The 20,797-nt window shown below is 50.6% G+C and overlaps 1 protein-coding gene across 1 annotated transcript in view; it reads left to right on the top strand.

Annotated features, from left to right (window-relative positions):
• The window catches only part of ABTB3 (ankyrin repeat and BTB domain containing 3), a 108,762-nt gene that overhangs the window by 66,803 nt on the left and 21,162 nt on the right, over positions 1 to 20,797 (top strand). The window contains exons 5-6 of the mRNA XM_078856253.1: positions 17,580 to 17,750; positions 19,609 to 19,846. Of these exons, the coding sequence (XP_078712379.1) occupies positions 17,580 to 17,750; positions 19,609 to 19,846 (409 nt within the window). The remainder of the gene's footprint in view (positions 1 to 17,579; positions 17,751 to 19,608; positions 19,847 to 20,797) is intronic.

Below are 20,797 nucleotides of genomic sequence, written 5' to 3'. Positions count from 1 at the left end.
TCCCTATCGGGGCTCCGTCGCTGTGTTCCGCCTCAGTGCCGTTGTTGTCAGAGCCACTCCGCCCCATGGGCATGTGCGTATGTACGTTGAACTTCTTTCGCACCGTACGTAGCCAGCCGTGCTAATCGGAGGTGCAGTGTTGAGTCAATGGGCAGTGTTGAATTTATGGGTAGTTTCGATTTAAAGCTTTCGTGACTGCAGGGATTCATCTTCTTGGTTCTTTCGGTAAAGGCACGTGGAATGGAAATAATAAAATAATAAAAATAAAACATAATAAAATAATTCTCACGACGTTTCGGCCACAACGCAAGCAGCCGTCCTCAGGTGTCTCCCCCCCCCTCCAGCCGAATGAAACACCCCAAGCCTGGGGTTGTCATTCAGACTCTGTCTTCTCGACAGACCTATTCTCCACCTGAGGACGGCTGCTTGCGTTGTGGCCGAAACGTCGTGAGAATTATTTTATTATGTTTTATTTTTATTATTTTATTATTTCCCGTCTACGTGACTTTATGGGTAGTGTTACTCCATGGGTAATGTTAGTCCATGGGCAGTATGTGTGTGCTTTGAACTTCTTTCACGACGTACGCAGCCAGCCGTGCTAATCGCAGGCGCGGCAGAATGGGTCGCGTGCTCTTGTCGGATGCCTTCTGCGTGCCGAGGATTGTACGCTTGGCTGTCGAGGTCAGCTTTACAAAAGTGTGTTAATAATTCAGGCGGGAGGCAATTTTAGATTAGCAGGGCAGACGACATGACCCACTTTATGTAAAAGACAAAGGAAAAGGATTGAGATTGAACGAAGCAATAACGCCAGCTAAAGATTTCGATACATTTGATTATATTTGTTCGGCCCCATCATCGCAAGTTAACTTAAGGAAGATCTGATGATGATGATACATCAACTACTTTGAAAAAGTGAGTAAAAATTCCGTTTTATGAAATGGGCACTTGAGGTAGGATTTGTGTACGTCAATGATGACATACATATAGCTCGAACAACGCAGCTGAAAAAAAAGCAGTATTTGGCCTTTAAAAAGTATAGGGTCACGTAGAGGTCGCTAGAAACTTCAGGTTTTCAAAGTTGCAAGATTCCGACCGGCTTGCTTGGCATAAAGAAAGTGTCAAGAGCGCATTGCAGATATAATGAGGATTCACATCTGTAAATAACAAGAAAACCCATCGCCGCATAAAAATTTGTGCCAGCCAGAAAACAAATATGGTTAAAATGACCACAATCCACTTATTCTGAACTGCTGGTTTCACATAATGCGTAAAGCCCCGAGATTCTGTTGCTGCCTTGCGCATCATTGTGCTGTTGAATACATAACGAGGAAGTGGGTACAGTATTACGACAAATGGGGTATATGTATAAGATTGGAGGAGGGCAGGTTACATAGACGGTCACATGAGTTGGCACAAAAGAAGTCATTAACAATGGGGAAATGGTGAGGGCAGATGATAGAATATTGCCAAAGCAGACCTGTGAGATCAGGTGCTAACTGCGTAAGGGTAAGGCTGCAGATTTACATTTATATACGGTGCTTAAATGTCTCCACAACTCATAAAGCCCCGCATTAAATAGCCTTTCAACCTTTCCATTGCGCTTCTGCAGTCTAGCCAGGGATGCCTTGTAGATTTGCGTGTGTCAGACGTGGGGTTTTCCGACTGTGCAGCATACATCGGAAATAGATGTCTGACTGTGCAACAGAAATCGGACGCAATGTGCCTGTTTGACAGCAGGTGCAGGATCGGCAGCAGGAAGGAAGAGAGGGCATGTTGTGGTGGCGTTAGCAGGCACGTAACGGATGTTTGCGTGCCCAGCAATTACAGAAGCACAGGCAAGCTTCCCCCATTGTGAATCTTCAAGCTCCTCTATAATTTACCGAGGGGGGTTTGGATGGAATGCTTTCAACTGCTCGGTCCTTTCAGTCTATATTGCAAAGTTATATGTGCTATGAAGAAGGTAAATTGCCCGAAACGGCACCCATTAGATGTATTTTTCTTTTTAAGTCCACAGCGTCGTTGACTAATGCGTCGAGTATTTTGTTAATTGGGCTTTGTGCACCGCAGCCAATGCAGCGTGATCACATTTGAAGTTGTTATGGATTTTTTTTTCAAATATCTGTTTTCTTTACACGTATTAGTGAGAACGCCAGAATTTCCGGCAACGTTCCGTTAGACCGTCACTAGCTGCCGTTGGGTGAGAAATTTAGCGGGAGTCTAAATGAGCCTCGGATTCATCGATATTGATTGCCAGGGCTCCTGATATTTGTTGCGAAACTGTGTGTACGAATACATATTTTTCACTGAATGCTATTTAAACGCAACCGATGGGCCCAGGAAAAATATATTTGGCTCACGGAGAGAGAATAAACGGTACAAATGAGACAACGGGAAAAGCGAGTTGATAAACACAACACATGAAAGAATCGATCCCTGCATCAAAGCACAACCCTGAGTTGCAACGATACATTTAATTAATAATAATAACAATAATTTATCAGGTGCATTTCACCCATTTACTTTGGCGAGAGTCCAATTAGGCAATAAAACCAGAAAATCTAAAATAAAAAGCTGTATTGTTATTAAACCCACTCGATTGATGACATCTGCAAGTGATTCATGCCTGCCCGGCGTTTCGAGTACCAGCACATCATGAGAATGCAACCCGTAGATTTGGATTTGTGCATTGTGTTTGTGCGATGTGTTTATTTGTTTAGTTCATATTCTCTCCCTCTGTCTCTCTTGGTTAGCGAGAATATCGCAGAGGCAACAAGTTTTAGACAAACACTTTATTTGTTGAGGGCTGTTGTTACCTTCCCGCTCGCAGGCATTGGAGAGGGCCTTGCCACGCTCCTCGTGCGTGATTGGATGGGAGGGAGTCCTCCACAATCCCCTCCTTGTGGTGCGCCTATGACGTGGCCTGAAACTCCTCCAAGCCTTCCACAGATTGGCTCCACATTTTCCGTAACTAAATTAAGCAAAAACATTTGTATGCAAACCCCCTTGATTTTGCATTACAAGTAGCTACGTTTGTTTTGTTACATTTTAATGTTCGGTTGCGTAATACCTATCACTGGGGTAATTTTCGGGGGTTCTGCGTTGCGAACATCGGACATTGATCGTGATGGTGAATTCTGTTTGGTTTTGAAATAGAAAGCAATGATGTATTATATATACTTAATCGAATACAGATACCGGTTTTTTTTTTAAGATGTAGGCATCGTATCTGCTCTTGCGACGAGGAAACTCCGTCTGCTTATCACATTTAAATTTTCACTTCGAGCGCTGACCTCGCGTTTGAACTCAGAAGAACCTCAGGGGGTTGGGGGGGGGATCACTGCCCTGACACGGACACTAATCCCCATCGTATTGAATCACCCATCTCCCCCCAGCTTCAGCCTAAATCCCTCGCTGGTGCTGGGCTCAGTGTTCCTGCGTGGTTATCGGTCCCCCCCTTTGCGCCCCTGGCTTTCATATCAGGACCTAGGCAGTTGCCCGACTTAGGGGGTTCTGACTTGGGAATGGGCCCCCTGAGAGAGAAGCATGAGCCTCGGGGCTCCAACCAGGGAGCTCAATCAAGGCCCATTGTACTGATGCGTGCATTATCCCATTTATCCACACAACCACCCCATTACTGAGTTAATTATAAACTGGAGGACATGTGCATGCGCGTGCACACACAGACACGCTTGTGTTTTTAATTAAGAATAATAATGATTTACAGCACTTTGTTAATGCACCGCTGAACGAAGGCCTTTTCTTTGTCTTGTCAGTTACATGGATTTGCTTGAACATACTTTACCAGCCTGGTCAGTGTGCATTGGCATATAGGACCAGTTCGGATAATAATCACTAGCCAGTGATTTTAGCTCGCAGTGCGCTCAGTCATTGTTAGCAACCCCTAAGCCATACACATCGCGCTAAAGTCATAACAAAGACAAAGAGAGCCCTCGAATAGCCTTTAACAGACTGTTGGGGCAAGTGCTGTTCGCGAGCACCTATGAATGTCGGCACGGCACACGAGGGGGTGGGTGGCCAACACCACCCCCGGCTGCCGCCTTTGTCTCCCCAGTGGCGATGTTTACACAGCACGCCAGGTACTCATTTGAGGCTGAGTTGACCTTGGGGAGTCCCAGGACCAATTCAGATAATCGTCACCGGTGTTGGCCGTGAGCGGGAATCGAACTCGGGTGGCCGGGTTCGTAGCGCAGCGTAGCGCTACCCGCTACACCACTTACCGCTCCGATACATACGTTGTGTGTTTTTTAAATCTTCTTCACTTTTTGGGGGTTAATCCCTGGTTTCACTTGGGGAGAGACGTGCAGCCGTAATGCATTCCACATTGTGACATTACAGTGAGGCCACTCTCGTGTTCTGGGGGGCTGGGGAGGTGAGGATGGTTTGCGGTGGAGGTGGCGGCGGCGGTGGGGATCGAGCTGTAGCTTTGAGGCTGTGGTCGTGTCGGAATGGTGTGTGTGGGACTAGCCACAGCTAATTGGTTTCGTACGGTGGGATGTAGCGTTGGCAGAGTTTGGAGGAGGGGAGGGGGGCCACGGGGGGTAATGTACCCCCAAACTTGACACCGTAATTCATTTATTTTCAGTCGTTTACAATGAAGGTAAAATAAATATATTATTATATAATTACTTTTTATGCACCCGCGATTCCTAATGTGAGGGACAAAGCGATCCCCTGCACCCCCACCCAAATATAGAAGTCAAACTTCCGCCTATGGATGTACGTACGTTGAACTTCTTTCACACCGTACCTAGCTGATCGGAGGCGCGCGTGCGTGCGCATCGCTCGTCGATATTGCTGCACGGCTTCGGCAGCGGAGTGTTTGCGTGCCGCTCACCCTTCCAGCCTGATGCACACCGTCGCTGGTGACCGCTGGTGTAGACTCGGCCCAAAATAAGCAATCTTGTACGGTTTGCGACGTTGTCATTGTCAGCACGGGGGGAATAAAATAATATTCAATGCGTTTGGTATCTGCACCATTCTTAGAGCGCATGTATCTCATGCCGGTGTTATGTTTGCGCTGCGGAAGCTTGAGGACATTTCCAGAGGTGTGGACTCGAGTCATGTGACTTGGACTCGAGTCAGACTCGAGTCATGAATTTGATGACTTGCGACTCGACTTGGACTTGCATAACAATGACTTTGTCCCACCTATGAGATGTGGACTCGAGTCATGTGACTTGGACTCGAGTCAGACTCGAGTCATGAATTTGATGACTTGCGACTCGACTTGGACTTGCATAACAATGACTTTGTCCCACCTATGAGATGTGGACTCGAGTCATGTGACTTGGACTCGAGTCAGACTCGAGTCATGAATTTGATGACTTGCGACTCGACTTGGACTTGCATAACAATGACTTTGTCCCACCTATGAGATGTGGACTCGAGTCATGTGACTTGGACTCGAGTCAGACTCGAGTCATGAATTTGATGACTTGCGACTCGACTTGGACTTGCATAACAATGACTTTGTCCCACCTCTGGACATTTCTCTTGAGAACATTTCTCTTGAATCGACGATGGAAAAATGCCAATCAGTGACATCGCACTGACAGTGAGAGGTCAGGCGAATGTCGTACGTGTTGATGGTGTCACAACCATTGGCTCTGGTGTGACGCCGGACATGATCGACGCCGGGCATGACAAATGCCCGTGAACGGCATCTACCCCCAATAGTCGACAAAGCCAAACAGTGCTTTGTGTGTGCGTGTGTTTAAAAAAATATATTTTAAGGACACATCCACCAATGCACCCCTGCTTCCGAGTCACAGGGTTACGAAGCGTGCTCCTACAGCAGACGAGACGATGAGCTAAACACCGTGTGGCCTGCAGCGGCCCCGACACCACGCTGTCACGCTGCCTGCCTTGACTCGCGGGGGTGCTGGGGTCAGGGGTCGAGCTGGACACTGGGGCAGTGTTTGGCCCTCTCTGCGAGCAACCCGCAGGCTCCAGTCGCACCCGCCACCCTCGACTCCTCCAAACGGCGTCCCCCACAACCTTTCCCACCCCCCTCACCTTCTCTCCCCCCCCCCTCTCCCATCGCCCCCCCCCCCTTCTCCTATCGCTCCCCCCCCCTTCTCCCACCTGCCCTCCACCCCTTCTCCCACCCCCCTCACCTTCTCTCCCCCCCTTCTCCCATCGCCCCCCTTCTCTCATCGCCCCCCCTTCTCCCATCGCCCCCCCTTCTCCCATCGACCCCCCTTCTCCCACCACCCCCCCCTTCTCCCATTGCCCCCCCCTTCTCCCATCGCCCCCCTTTCTCCCATCGCCCCCCCCCTTCTACCATCGCCCCCCCTCCTTTTCCCATTGCCCCCCCCCTTCTCCCACCACCCCCCCTTCTCCCACCGCCCCCCCTTCTCCCACCACCCCCCCTTTTCCCATCGCCCCCCTTCTCCCACCGCCCCCCTTCTCCCACCGCCCCCCTTCCTCCCATCGCCCCCCCTTCTCCCATCGCCCCCCTTCTCCCACCGCCCCCCCCCCTCGCCGAAAACCTCTGAGGGCTACGACGCGAGCTCTTGGCGGCAAGGTACAAACCGCGGTGATCACCCCGCAGAGAGTGGTGGAGGTTGATCGGCATTGTGGGATGTATCGCGTTTCTTTACAGAGAGAGAGAAGGGGGGTGGGAGGGGGAGCTGGAAGGGGGGGGGTTGTATTTCTCAAACTTAACGGGGTGAAAAAAATACAAATAATACGTGCTTGCCCTTGACGTTTAAATGTATTTCAAAGTGGTGTATCAACAGCAGCTTTCATTTGGTAATAATTTTACTCTGACAATGAGGATTAAGTGCAAGTGAGGTTTTTTTTGGGTGGGGGGGGGGTTTGGAGCGAGGTGTGTGTGTGGCGGCTCACAGGCATGCTTCAACTGTATTTATTGTAGGTGCATGCTTCACGTATGTGCACACAAAGACAAAGATCTCCCAAGTATAGCCTTAACAGACTGCAGGAGCAAGTGCTGTTAGCGAGTAGCACCTATGAAGGCTGGCACGGCACACGAGGGGGTGGGTGGCCAGCACCACGCCCGGCTGCTTTTGTCTCCCCAGTGGCGATGTTTTAACACACTGCACCAGGTACTCAACTTGAGTCGACCTAGGGGAGGCCCGGGACCGGTTCAGACAATCGTCACCGGTGTTGGCCGTGAGCGGGAATCGAACCCGGGTGGTTGGGTTCGTAGCGCAGCGCGCTAACCGCTACACCACCGCTCCCCACTCTGTGTGCACGCACACACACGCACTGCACACAGCAAGACACAGAGATTCACTGTGTAGCCTACATTGACTGTCGCAGGAACACGCATATGCATGACCACACGTACAACACACTCGGTAGCACGTGCACTCAGAAGTACACACAAGAGCAAATGAACAAGATTGCGTACACACAACAACAGCAACAACAACAATAGCCGCCGCTCCCCAAGCAACGACGAGATCACTGCAAGCCCCTGTGCCCTTTGAGGCCACATGAAACGTCGAACAAATACGCACACACACGTGCAACACAGGCAAACGTCCTTGTGCACGTATCCACTTACGGGCATAACCCAAGCACGGATACACATCGGACTGCACAAGAATTGAAGAACGCTTGTGCAGGAAATAAGCACTGGGGTGTATGTGAACGTCATGTGGCCCGGGCGTCATTGCCAGGGTATGGCCATTTGCCATTATAATTGTTTGCCGCGTGGCCCATGTGATAAGGTTGGCAATGTGCGTGCGTTATAAATTGCGGTGGAGCGGCGGTTATCGCGCTGCGCTGCGAATTCGGGCGACCCGAGTTCGATTCCTGCTCACGACCGACAACGGTGACGACCGTTTGAACCGGTCCTGGGCCTCATCTCGGTCGACTCAGCCTTAAATGAGTACTCGGTGCGGTGTGTAGTAAACATCGGCACTGGGGAGACAAAGGTGGCTTGGCATGGTGCCATCCACCCACCCCCTCGTGTGCAGTGCCGGCCTGCTAAAGGGCACACGGGAGATCTTTGTTTTGTGTATAAACTCGTGTATTTTTCGTTTCAAGTATTTATAGTTTATCATCTAATATGTATAGATGGTCATGAGTGAGTAACTGATGATGTTTATTTCAATGATCTGCAAAAAGAGCTATACAGCTGACATTTGGCTCAAACATAGCAGGGTACGTGCTTATAACTAATATATTTTGGCTTTACTGCTGTGTCATGAGCTATGTGGTGATGCGATAAGCAATACTCTCAGTGGCACAGTGGGTGGGAAAGTGCTGCCCCCTAACGTGTGGAACAGAAGTCACTTGAAGGCTTCTCAGAGGTAGCTCTGTGACATCGATTCCGTGGGTTGTTCACGAATACAAAGAAGCTGCTCTGCATCGCGAGAGATCTGAACGGATACTCCGCCTCGTGAGTTGATGCCGCCAGCGCAGGATAAGGCGCAGCCCTGCAATTGCTCGCTCGTGCCACCGCTGGCGGATGGGCCTCCACTAGAGGGAGCTCTCGAGAAGCCTCTCCAGTGAGGGCATTTTGGCCTACTCTTCCATGCTGGCCACACGTCCCGGAGGAGGTGGCAGTAGCCGCACTTGAGGTCACCGCACGCGGATCCGCGGCGTTCTCATCTCCACTGCTCCGTCCATTCCTTTGCGTCTGCCTCGAGCATATTTGCTGGGAGACAGCCAGGCATGCAAACGTTTGGTGGGGGGTACCTTTTGAAGTCGCACTGAAGAGGTTCTGTTGCTCCGAGTGTGCACCGCGCTCGCAGCTGTGTTTATATTCAGCGCGCAAATAATGCCGTATTTGTGCTGCCTTGGCACCGGGCCACTTGCTCTGCAGTTTTTATAACGCACGCACGCACGCGTAATAATAATAACTGAAGTTTAAAAAAACCTGCACTGCACATGCTCACCATAAGGACAGCCAAAACGAGGCCCTTTTCCGCATTACCTGACTATTGGAGGCAATCGAGCGTGAAACATTAACTTTTGGGCAGCTCGTGGCCAAACGTGTCCGTTCGCTTTCAGTCAATCGAGAATTTGGTCACTCGGCTCGATTCTCCACAAATAAATAGAAACTAAAAACCGCATCGCCTGGAATCGAACCATGGACTTGACATTCACCTGCCGTGGAACCTGCGCTGTGCACACAGTTCCAATACCTGATTGCGATTTACATTCCCCACATGGCGATGGGATACCTGTAATTTACAGGGAAATACATATATACGATACCCCGCTGATTTCTAATGACCCACTTACTGTGCGCCCAGCAGGTGATTGAATGTTGTAAAAGTGATGGGTCCATATTTCGCAGAGGAGGGTGCTTAAAGAATAAATGAGGGCGGTTGAGATTGTTGGGAGACATGCAGAGGCACTCGAAGTCGCTTGATTTATTTGATTTCATCAGGATGTCTACAAATGGACCGCACTGCATTATCCGAGGAATATCCTCCCGAATCACACGTCGCGACAAAAATAGCAAAATGTCACCATCTCCCGCATCTCCCCGTTGAAATGAATAATCTTCAGCCAGTGTCTCTCCACTGCTGGATTAAGGCCTCCCCCATGCTATCTCCATCACTCCACGTACCTCCCCCGCACCACCGATAAGCACGGCTACGTACGGTGCGAAAGAAGCTCAACATGCGTACATACACACTCGCCACGGTTCCGCAATGCCACAATCATTGTTGTTGTTCAACATTATTTAAGTTAGGTGGCATTGAAATATCAGCACCGTCTACTGTCCGTGGCGAAATGATGATCTCATTGTCTCCTTTTGCCAGGACCAAAATAATTTCTTGTCGGTGAAAACAATGTGTTGAAGCAATACTGTATAGCTATGTATTAGAGCGATGGAAATATATCGCTGTAAATAATTGATAGAGGAGTGTAAAGGAGTGGGGTTTTTTTCATTGTGTCCCGATCACAATGATGACTTCATCAGCCATGCATTGCCCTTAGCGTTCATCATTACCATACCACTTTCCCTCTGTAACACCGCCTTCTAAAAAATTAAATCTAAAATGGGCTAAGGCGTGGGCAGTAGCTCTATATCAGATCATGAAGAGGCGAGGATGAGCGACGTGCAATTGGCTGCCACGCTTAACATTGCTGGCGTCTTCAAGACACGGGGAAATGCGCAGAGCTTGTGAACATTTTTCTATTGCGTTCATCTGCCAATACACAACTCTTCCTGCAGACTGCTGCTGCTAATTTCAATCTTTGATATGACATGCATATATATTGTTTCATTACAACGCAGACTTTCTTCTTAGACTGGGCTCTGGTAAGCTGTGTATTTTACGATGGCTGGGGCTGCGAACAATAATCATCATAGTAGTAGGTTTCTACTCTTTGAACTGGTACAAAAACTGACACCTTTATACAAGGCATCATGTTTGCAATAACAACAACACAAGCAGTCAAAATGCAGATAAAAATAAACAACTCTGATAATGATATGCACTGTCCTTGAAGTTGATTGATCCACACCCGAGACAGCTTTCCTTAGAGCCTAGTCTCCATTGGTGTTGGACCAGATGACGCCAAAAGGCTTACAACTCAAAAACAGCGCACTATCAGAGTATTGAGAGCTCGGGGTAAGTAAGCATTTACACTATGAGACCTCTTAAACTGTACCAGTTTCAAGGGTAAAAACCTTCTACTATATTTTGCCACTGGTAAAAGAGGTCTCATAGTAGAATAATAATCATAACTCAAGGCGTTCGGTATTCGCGCTGTTCTAATAGCGCAGTGTTATTCTAGAGGCGCTGTGTTTTCGCACGCGGCTATAGCCTGCCAGCGGGTGGGCGACATTTGCTCTGTGGATTTTTACCCAATTAATTTGAAGTATATTTTTTAACGTGCCACATGACGTTGACTCACACGGCCTAGCCTATTGCCAATAGCTCCACGGGCATCTTTATAACGTCCACACTCATAACCCTCTCCACCCGCCCGCCCCCTGAATATTAACCGCGGGCGGATGCCGGCCTCGGACGGCGAACCTCGACGTAGCGTGCGGCGCCCCAACGCTACGTCAACAACGGGGTGGCCACATTTCCCCCTTCGTCGCTACGGTGCTTTCGTCGGCAGCTAATTAATTATGAAACGTCGATATCAGGTTTAGCGCCTTGGCATCTGCTTACTGCGCGGCGCTCCTCGAATTTCCAGCGCTTGGAAGTTTTCGCCCCGGCGGGTTTTGTGGCCCAAACTCTTGAGCCCAGCCTGCGTCCCCACGTCCAGCCAACACGGCCCAATAACCGAATCGTCAAACCTCCCTCCTTCGCCCCCCCCCCTGCCCAGCAACCACCCACGAAACAACTTTTCCTCGGGTTATTTGTATTTCCCGGAGTCATTAGCGAGCAGGTGTCGCTTAATTAGAATTTATTTCCGCACATGATGTTTGTGAATTGGAATGTAGGTAAAGAATGCATGGAAAGCACATTTTGTGGGGTTATATATTTGAAATTTTTTTTTTAAATGATAAATAAAGGCAGGTGCTCGAGCCGGCTCGGGGCGCCTTCTCACAGCGGTGGCCGCAGCCGGCGTCAGACGCCCGCAAGGCGAGCAGTCGGTGCCTGTGGGAATGCAGTACAGCAAGTAGGTAGCTGGTGCTACGATTGTGCAGCGGAGTTTTGGAGTGTGCTATATTGTTCGAAATGTAATTGGTCCAGGAACAAACAAAAAATGTGTTAACTTTTGAGAATGAGTGAGGCTTCTGTGCATAAAGATGTAAAATAATTATAAGATACATTTTAGCCATTTGACAATCCACTGCTGGATGAATGCCTCCCCACGCCATGTCACTTATGGCAGGGTTGTTTGACCATACTTTACCGCACTGGCCAATGCGCGTTGAAGGTGGGACCCATGACCCGGTCTGGTATCACTCGCTGCTTATGTTATCCGTGGTCGGGAATTGAATTCAGGTCACCCAGGTTCATGGGGTTAAGCATTAGTCCCAGTGCCACTGCTCAACTCTGCAAAGGTGTACGTGTACATGTCAACCAAATTTAAAAGTCATTGCCTCTCTGAGTACCTCGGCGGTGATTGTGTGTGACCAGATTTGGACGACTTTGTTCACACCGGGCACACGTTTTGGGGGCCCGTCAAAGTTTCCGGAGCGTTTTTTTCTATTCCCTCCTCTCCTGTCTCTTTCCACCCCCAACAACACTCAAAGAGTCTTTCTTGAGGGTGATTTTTTTTTTTATAAAAAAAATAAAACTTGCTAGGTGCTGCAGGCATATGTGGTTTGTGCTGCCCTATGGGTGGGGTGGGGGGGCAGCTGTGTGAGGGGCAGGCTTGGGGCAGGGTTGGGGCAGGATTTGTCAGGAGAAGGCGACGGCCTTTCTTGTCGTGGTGGTGGTGGTGGTGGCACCCGGGAGACCAGCATGCTGGGAAATGTTTAGCTCGGGGCATGGGGGCTACACGAGGGGCCGAGAGGATGTGGCAGTGGTTCTTGTTATATATTTATTTACATAAAGAGTTCCTGGCCCACGGAGAATTTGAAGCATTTTATACGTGCATATAGCAAAGACAAAGATCTCCCTTGTTTGGGCCTTCAACAGTTTGGGGCCGTGCTGTTGGCGAGCACGTATTGAGGCCGACGTTGGACGCGAAGGGGGCGGGGTGGCCACCTTTTGTCTGCCCCCCCAGTGCCGATGTTTAGACACCACACCGCACCACACCAGGTACTTATTTAAGGCTGAGTCGAGCTAGCGGAGGCCGAGGACCGGTTCAGATATTCGTCGCTCGTGTTGGCCGTAAGTGGGAGTCGAGTTCAGGTCGCCGGGTTTTTTTTGGAGATAAAGAAGTTCGGAATATGTATATTAATAAATAGATGGCGACAGAAGAAGACTGACACGGTTCGTTTAAAACTGCGCAAACTTTTCCATAGTTCCTTTTAATGCAATTTTATTTCACCAGAATATTCATGAAATCCCAGAGAATATAAAAAAAACACTTCACAATCTATATTAACTTGGCATTTTATTATTCTGTAAAAAAAAGCGGATTACTTTTTAGCGCTCCAAGTACAGGATTGTGAGAAGAGTATGAAAATGACGGATCTCTCATTTTTCATCGCGGAGCGACGGGTTCTCCACGGTTGTTGCCTAAAATTAATTCTTTGCGCGAGGATAATACTCAAAATGAACGCACACACACACACAATCACAGCCGGATAGTGACGCATGCCGCTGATTTAAACTAAACTATTTATATTTTACCAGGTAAGGCCCACTGAGCTGTGTGGATCTTTTTGAGAAGTGACCTGGCCACAAATGATAGCTCCACGAAGTGGCTTATCATTTGGAGATTTATAGCAGCCAACAATTCTATAAATCATTTGTATCCAAGTGCAACCCTTAGCAATCTTGGACGAGAAAGTTGATGATGAAAACAATGCATTTTGACGAACGGTGAGCGGTCTCTACAACAGTGGTTACATGCCTGGGAGTTTAACGAAGTGGCTTATCACGTGGGAATTTATAGCAGCCAAACACTCGAAACGCATGTTTTCTAAATGTGAAGAGAAAAACCTGGAGGACCCGGAGAAAATAAATCAACGCAACCACGGGGAGAGAGACACGCAAACTCCAAATCTACAGCAGGCGCCAGGGTCGGGATCGAACCCACGACCTCCTCCTGTATACCAACCAGGAGAGGGAGTTAACATCCTCGCCCGCGTCTCACTCGGATGTCTGTGCCTACACGCTCACGGCCACAGCCACAAACGTACGCGGCGCACCTCCGTGCACTTATTCCGACACAGCGAGCGAACGGTCTGCATTTCGTCCCAGGCTTCGCTGTCAACCCGCATTAACCGGCCCCAGGGTCATACCCCGTTTGATTGACATTCACACCCACCCCCCCCTCCCCCCGCCGCCCCCCACTCTACAAAATGTTTCCAAACGGAGCGACCTCGGAAATCTTGGCTGACTTGGCAGGGGTTTATATACAATCCGCAGACAGCCGTACACGCGTGGACGCGCGCACACACGCGTGGACGCGCGCACACACGCGTCGACGCGCGCACACACGCGTGGACGCGCGCACACACGCGTGCGCAGAAAGAGACAAAGATCCTTTTCTAGCCAGGTTGTAATTGGTAACTGTATTCATCCGCACGTGTGTGCATAGGTATGGAAACATATATATCCTGCCAATTTAACAGGATAAACTGTTAGAACGAATGCTTTTATTGAGCCCATACAATGCATAACGCACCTACGTATGTCAGTAAAAGACCAAGGAGGTTTCTGATTTACCGTGACTTTGAACACTCTTGCTGCCACTCCATCATTCATATCGGCCATCAACCCTTCCAGTGACCTGTGTATTAGCAGTCAACCCGTGTGTTGTATTTTCATTATGCAGCGCTGTCGATAATCAACTTGCGACGTTTTAAAAAAAGAAATATTTATATCCGTACGTGTAGTCTTACTGTCAATTAATTCCCAATGTTTTTAATAGAATTTGACCTCAAGTACCTACACAAAGACAAAGATCCCCCGTATAGCCTTAACAGACTGTTGGGGCAAGTGCTGTTAGCGAGCACCTATAAAGGCCGGGACGGCACACGAGACAGGGTTGGTGAATCAACACCACGCCCGACTGCCTTTGTCTCCCCAGTGGCGATGTTTTTACACAACGCACCAGGTACTCATTTGAGGCTGAGTCGACCTAGGGGAAGCCCAGGACTGATTCAGATAATGGTCACTGGTGTTGGCCTTGAGCGGGAATCGAACTTGGGCTGCCGGATTCGTAGCGCAGCGCGCGAACCGCGACACCACCGCTCCCCGCACACACGCACATCAACATGACCACACACCTGCACGTCCAAACACACATGCATCATTATATCCCAGACGGCTCGCGTACCTGCATGAATGCATATTGCACAGCAAACACATGTGCATGTGTACATTCGCCATTCACACACACACACGTACCCACAACTCGCACTGCCTGCTCTGATTACTTCCTGCTATTTCCTGCTTTCTCCTGTGTACGCGTGCGTGCGGGCATGTGTGTCGGTGCATGCACAGGCGTGTGTGTGTGTGTGTGGGCGGGGAGCGGTAGCGTAGCGGTTAGCGTGCTGCCCTACGAACCCGGAGACCTGAGATCAATTCCCAGTGACGATTATCTGAATCGGTCCTGGGGCCTCCCCTAGGTCAACTCAGCCTCAAATGAGTGCCCCCGGTGCGACGTGTAAACATCGCCACTAGGGAGACAAAGGCGGCCGGGCGTGGTGTTGGCCACCCCACCCCCATCGTGTGCCGTGCCGCCCTTCGTACGTGCTCGCACGCAGCGCTTGCCCCAAAAGTCTGCCGAGGCTACACGGGGGGATCTTCGTCTTGGGCGAGGTTCTGCCCCGTGAGCGCCCGTGACTGCGCTTCGTCGTGGTGGTGGTAGTAGGAGCTGGGCGCCTGGACGCGTGGGGGCACGTTCTTCACGTGCACGGTGCACATCTGCGCCGGCGCTTTGCTCTGACACCGCGCGGATTGTTTCGCGTTTCAGGTGTAAGTGTGTGCACGTGTGTCCATGTGTTTCTGTTTATGCGCGAAGCACGTGCGCACCCCGTCCAGATGCGCACGTGGATTTTGCGCGCGGTTTCTGTTTTGCCAGTGCGTTTTGCACCGTGACATATTTTGTGCGCCGCGGCTAATGTTGCATTTATATCCCAGGCAACCTGGAAAGTGGAGAGGTTGGGACAACTCCACGTGTTTAGGTATTGCTCCTTCTTTCAGGCAGAAGAGCAGTGGCCCTTGTGTTCTAAGCATTCGTGTGTTTTCATGTGTATGGTGGTGTGTAGGGTGAATCATTTATAGATACCCCACTGATATCCGATGACCCCCTCCTTACTGAGACTGGCGGGAGGAGATGGGCAGAGGATTTGAGACACAATATTATTTTCCTTGTAATATTTCCACGTTTATTCAAGTTGGGTGCTTATAAATGGATCTGCCTTTGTTTCGCATCAATAGGCCACTGCTAACGCAGTCCCTTAGGTTTCGTTTGCATTTGAATTTCATTTGGTATCAGAGCCTGGCCGATGATTCTGCGAGTTCAGCTTACATATAAAATGAGCACCTGGTCATAGCCAGCGGCACTGGGTTTCAAGCAAATCTGGTTGGGTGTGTGTGGTTGGTGTGTGTGTGGTAGGTGTGCGTGTGGTGAGTGTGTGTGTGGTAAGTGTGTGTGTGTGTTGGGTGGTCGTTGCAGTGGTTAGCACGCTGCTCTACGAACTCAGCGATACGAGTTCGATTCCCGATCTCGGCCAACGCCGGTGACGATTATTTAAACCAGCCCTGGGCCTCCGCTCGGTCGACTCAGCCTCAAATGAGTACCTCAAGCAGTGTGTGAACCTCGCCACTGGGGAGACAAAGGCGGCCAGGCATGTTGCTGGACACCCACCCCCTCGTGTGCCGGTCCCGGCCTTCATAGGTGCTCGCTAACAGCACTTGCTCCAACAATCTCTGAAGGCTATATGGGGAATTTTTGTGTTTGTTGTGTGTGTGATGGGTGCGTCTGTATGATGGTAAGTGGGTATGTGTGGTGTAGGTGGGTGTCTGGTGGGTGTATGGTGTGTGTGGTAGGTGTGCATGTGGTGTGTGTGGTAAGTGTGTGTGTGGTGTGTGTGTGTGTGTACACCAGTCTCTTGCGTATTGTGTCGGCTTTGATGTCGTGAACATTATGACAAATATGCCTAAAAACACAGTACCGGGCGAGCAGCGTTAGGACTAACACACAAGAGAGCTCCCGGTCCCAGCGGAAGTGAGGCTGAATAATAAAGGAGCAAAATAAAGCTCCGTGTGTAACTTTTTAAGATTTCAATCTCTCCGAGTGCTCCGAGCGATCGCGTCGTCGCGGCGTCGAACAGAAAAGACTTGACCCGGGCCGCCGATGAGCACGGAGGGACGGTCGAGTGGGGCAGTCACATGGGGGCTCGCACACGCATATCTTACAAAGAAGTTCATGTCATCCCGTGCTTTTGTATTCCAGTCGTTAATTTGACGTTCTTTAAATGGGCAGTTTTTCTGGCTTTTTTCAATGTATTTTTTTGAAACGTGTTCATTTTTGTTCCTCTAGTGTACGGAGCTGACCTGGAGCGACTCCCGTTATTATTTAAATAAATATTACCGATACGTTTTGCCATGTGCGGCGCGCTGACCGTGCCTAGCGCGTGGCGTCTATGGCGGAGTGCGTTAGTTTCGCAAACAAAAGCGATTTCTTGCTCCAATGAGCACTGAGGCGGTGCTCATCCCTCTCCGTTTACAGCCAGTCGTGAAGATTCCACATTCTTACGATGGGGACGAGTCTCGGGCAGGATAACCTCCATTGATTTCCACACAGAGTGGTTACCTATTTTATCGACCCCGGAGGGATGATGGGCCAAGTCAAACCTCAACCAGTACTTGAACTCTGCTACCTTCCGATGGCGAGCCACCCGCTCTCCCGCGGGTATAACGACACTTCAAAACGAGAGTTCAAAACGAGAGTTTCAACGCCTGCTTGGTCACGCTTTTCCTGCACGTGTCTGCAAGGCCATAACCGTGCTCCTCCCCCCCCCCACCCTTGTCTCCGTCTAGGTGTGCTGTCACTGCCGCTGCACTTCAGCGCGTTCGAAGAGCGGGCGGCATCGATGGCTGGAGGAGGCGGCGCCGGTGGGACGATGTCCGTGGAGCCGTACGGCGCTGCAGAGCTGCGCACGCTGGACCAGTCGTTACTCGCCACCTACGTGGGCAGCGTCGCCGAGCTCGGTGAGTCTCGGGAGGATGGGGGGCGGGGGGAGGGGGGCGCCTTCCCCCAAACCTAGCCTCAGCGAGCAGTCGTGTGCCGGGCTCGGGGTTGAGCAACCATCGCCAAGCGAAACGTAAACGACGACGATTCCATGTTGCGATATCCCATGGGGTGTGTCGCCTTGATACTATGCATCGGCGGTGCAATGGTGCATCGTCGATTATAATCAATTCCTATGCTCCCTAAATATTATAAATGTGAAGATTTTTTTTTGGTAATATTCGAGTCATGTACGTGGTCTGTCGTCACCCACAGTAGTTCTCATGACCCATGCTGCTGCCCCTTTGAGGCACTTCCACTTTTCAACCCAATAATCTCCCGTCGGCTGAAAGAGGGTGAGGGCTCTTGGACTTTCCCCAGATGTAACTTCTGCAGCTTCGTCTCTCCGGAGCTTTTCAGCGACGCGGCACGAGGCTCCGCGAACGCGGCGTCGTTTTTGGAATGGCACGTCACCTCGTGACACATTCAAATAAAAATAAATATACAAAACCTGACCTCCGAGCACCACGATTAGAGTATCCCACCGTCTGCTCTCGTGGTCTTCCTCTTGGTCACTCACCTCTGGGCGCCACTCGAATGCCCATCTTAGCATCCTGCCCACCCCCCATCCTGCACATGTGTCCCGCTCATAGCCACCGTCTCCTCCTCGCGATTCAAAGCAAAGCATATACTAGTATCTGTATTCAATACAAAGCACTGAATAGCTTCAAACGCCGCTGCTTATGGAATGGCCTTGGCCATTCACACAGCTCTTGCCCTCGAGTGTCTATCAGACTTCGTGTGGGAGCCATTGTGTGTTGTCTCTGTCTGCATCTAAGCTGAGGTCGTTTGCCAGGACCCAGTGTTCTGCTTGACGTATAAATAGTGATTACTTTTGTCATGCCCCCCTCTGCCAGTGATTGTGACACTTGCAATGTGTGGGAAGCAATTCGATGTTGCTGCAATGACCAATTGGCAACCAGTGGAAGGCCTTTGGCGGAACGAGTCACGATCTTGTCGACTTGGCGCGCAGTTTCCTTTCGCTGTGAGATGCTGCTTTACATACAATGCTCCGTACAGGATGACGGTAATAGGCAAAGGTGCAGACCTGTAATTGCTTACTCACACTACCGCTGGACAAAAGGGCCTCTACTTGTGGGTGTGAGCCCTTCTGAGAGGTTTTTTGGCCTTTTTTTGTCACACTGCTCTGACGTTTTCTAAGCGGTGGGATTTCCTACTCTTTACCCCACCACACGTGACCTACCGATGGATTAGCTAATTGTGGTGCACCCATTGACACTGCTGGAAGGGGGGAGGTTTAAAAAACCTGGCCCCATTGTTTCAACCAGCGCTCCATGAGATCAAATCGGACCTGCGTCCCCTGGATTGCAAGTTTTAGCGCGGCGACCTTCACACCACGACAGCCACCCCAAGGTTTCACGGTATCTCGACGCATCTGGTCGTGCCTCTTGGAAGCTAAATTTGTCGGCGACAACAGCTTTGGCCGTTCAGAAGCGGTCCACGTGCAGCACCCTGCGCAACTCGGCGCACGCGGTGAACGGTGACGCGGTTTCACGCTGCGCTTGTAACCACACAGCGCACGCGCTATAAAACTCCTGAACCCGTTATGAGCCACACGTGTGACGACCCGAAAAAACACGTCGGGAGAGCCGCACGGCAGCAGAAAACAAAACCCCCTAAAACAATTCTCGCCGTTCGAAGCCAGTTCTGGGGTGGGGGGGGGGTTGACTCTGTGCCCGTTGGTATCGTTCGACATCCTCGTGACCCCCCACCACCCAAGTAACGTGCGTCGCATCGTCTGTCCCGGACCCCCACCAGGAGACCTGGTCTCTCGCGCCATGCATCACTTGGCGAGGTTTGGCGGTGGCGGCGGCGGCGGCGGCGGCTCGAGCGTCGGTGTCAGCCCTTCGCGGGCAGCCCACGCGAATGCCCCAACGCAGGCGGCCTGGGGCTGGGACTCGCTGCACGCGCTCTACTACTTCATGCGCTGCCCGCGGATGGAATGCATCGAGGATCCCAACCTGGAGCCGCCCAAGCTGAGCCTCACCTATGAGAGGTGAGCGCAGAGAGGAAGACGGGGGTGGGTGCGAGGGGAGGGGGCAGTGTGTGTGTGTGTGAGAGTGTGCGCGCGTAATGTGTGTACGTGTGTGCGTGTTGTGTGTGTTAGGGGGCAGCGGTAGTGCAACGGGTAGCGCGCTGCGCTACGAACCTGGGAAGCCGAGTTCGATTCGCACTCATGGCCAACACCCGGGGCAAATTATCTGAATCGGTCCTGGGCCCCCCTAGGTCGACTCCACCGCAAATGAGTGCCTCATGCGATGTGTAAACATCGCCACTAGGGAGGCGAAGCTGGCCGGGCGTAGTGCTGGCCACCCACTCACTCCCTCGTGTGCCGTTCTTGCCTTCATAGGCGCTAGCCAACAGCACTTGCCCCAACAGTATGTTAAGGCTATTTGGGGCACCTTTGTCTTTATCTTGTGTGTAAGCGGTGGCGCAGCGGTTAGCGTGCTGCATTACGAACCCGGCGAGCAGAGTTCTATTCCTGCTTGCGGCCAACACCCGTGACGGTGATCTCAATCGATCCTGGGCCTTCCCTAGGTCATGTTATGAGGAGTTTAACACACGTCGCTCTGCTGGTGTGCTCATAAACGAAACACCTCAAACCTGGGCAAGGCCGCTAGGCGAAGTGCACGTTAGATTTGCACGATGGTTTTGCCACCGAGCCCGTTCGTCTCTGACCCCGAGGTGACAGTGGTTGAAACGACCATTAGACGGCAGTACAGCAAGTGGGTTCATGAACCCATTGTGTATGGACCCTTTCAGCGTGAAGTGTGTCCTTGCCAAATGTGGCAATGCAGATCTGTCCTGAAATTGTTGAGACTTGGTAAACAAGGTTTTCTTGAATAATAATAGAATAAATAACCACGCGCAAAGATATAGTGAAGTAAGCATGCGTTTATTGGTAGCCAGCAAGATTAAAGCCGACGCCTTTATATTTTTAATCATA

The sequence above is a fragment of the Lampetra fluviatilis genome, chromosome 5 (assembly GCF_964198595.1).
Source record: "Lampetra fluviatilis chromosome 5, kcLamFluv1.1, whole genome shotgun sequence".
Taxonomy (NCBI): domain Eukaryota; kingdom Metazoa; phylum Chordata; class Hyperoartia; order Petromyzontiformes; family Petromyzontidae; genus Lampetra; species Lampetra fluviatilis.
The sequence above is the reverse complement of the archived record's forward strand: the minus strand, read 5'-3'. Positions and strand labels throughout refer to the sequence as shown.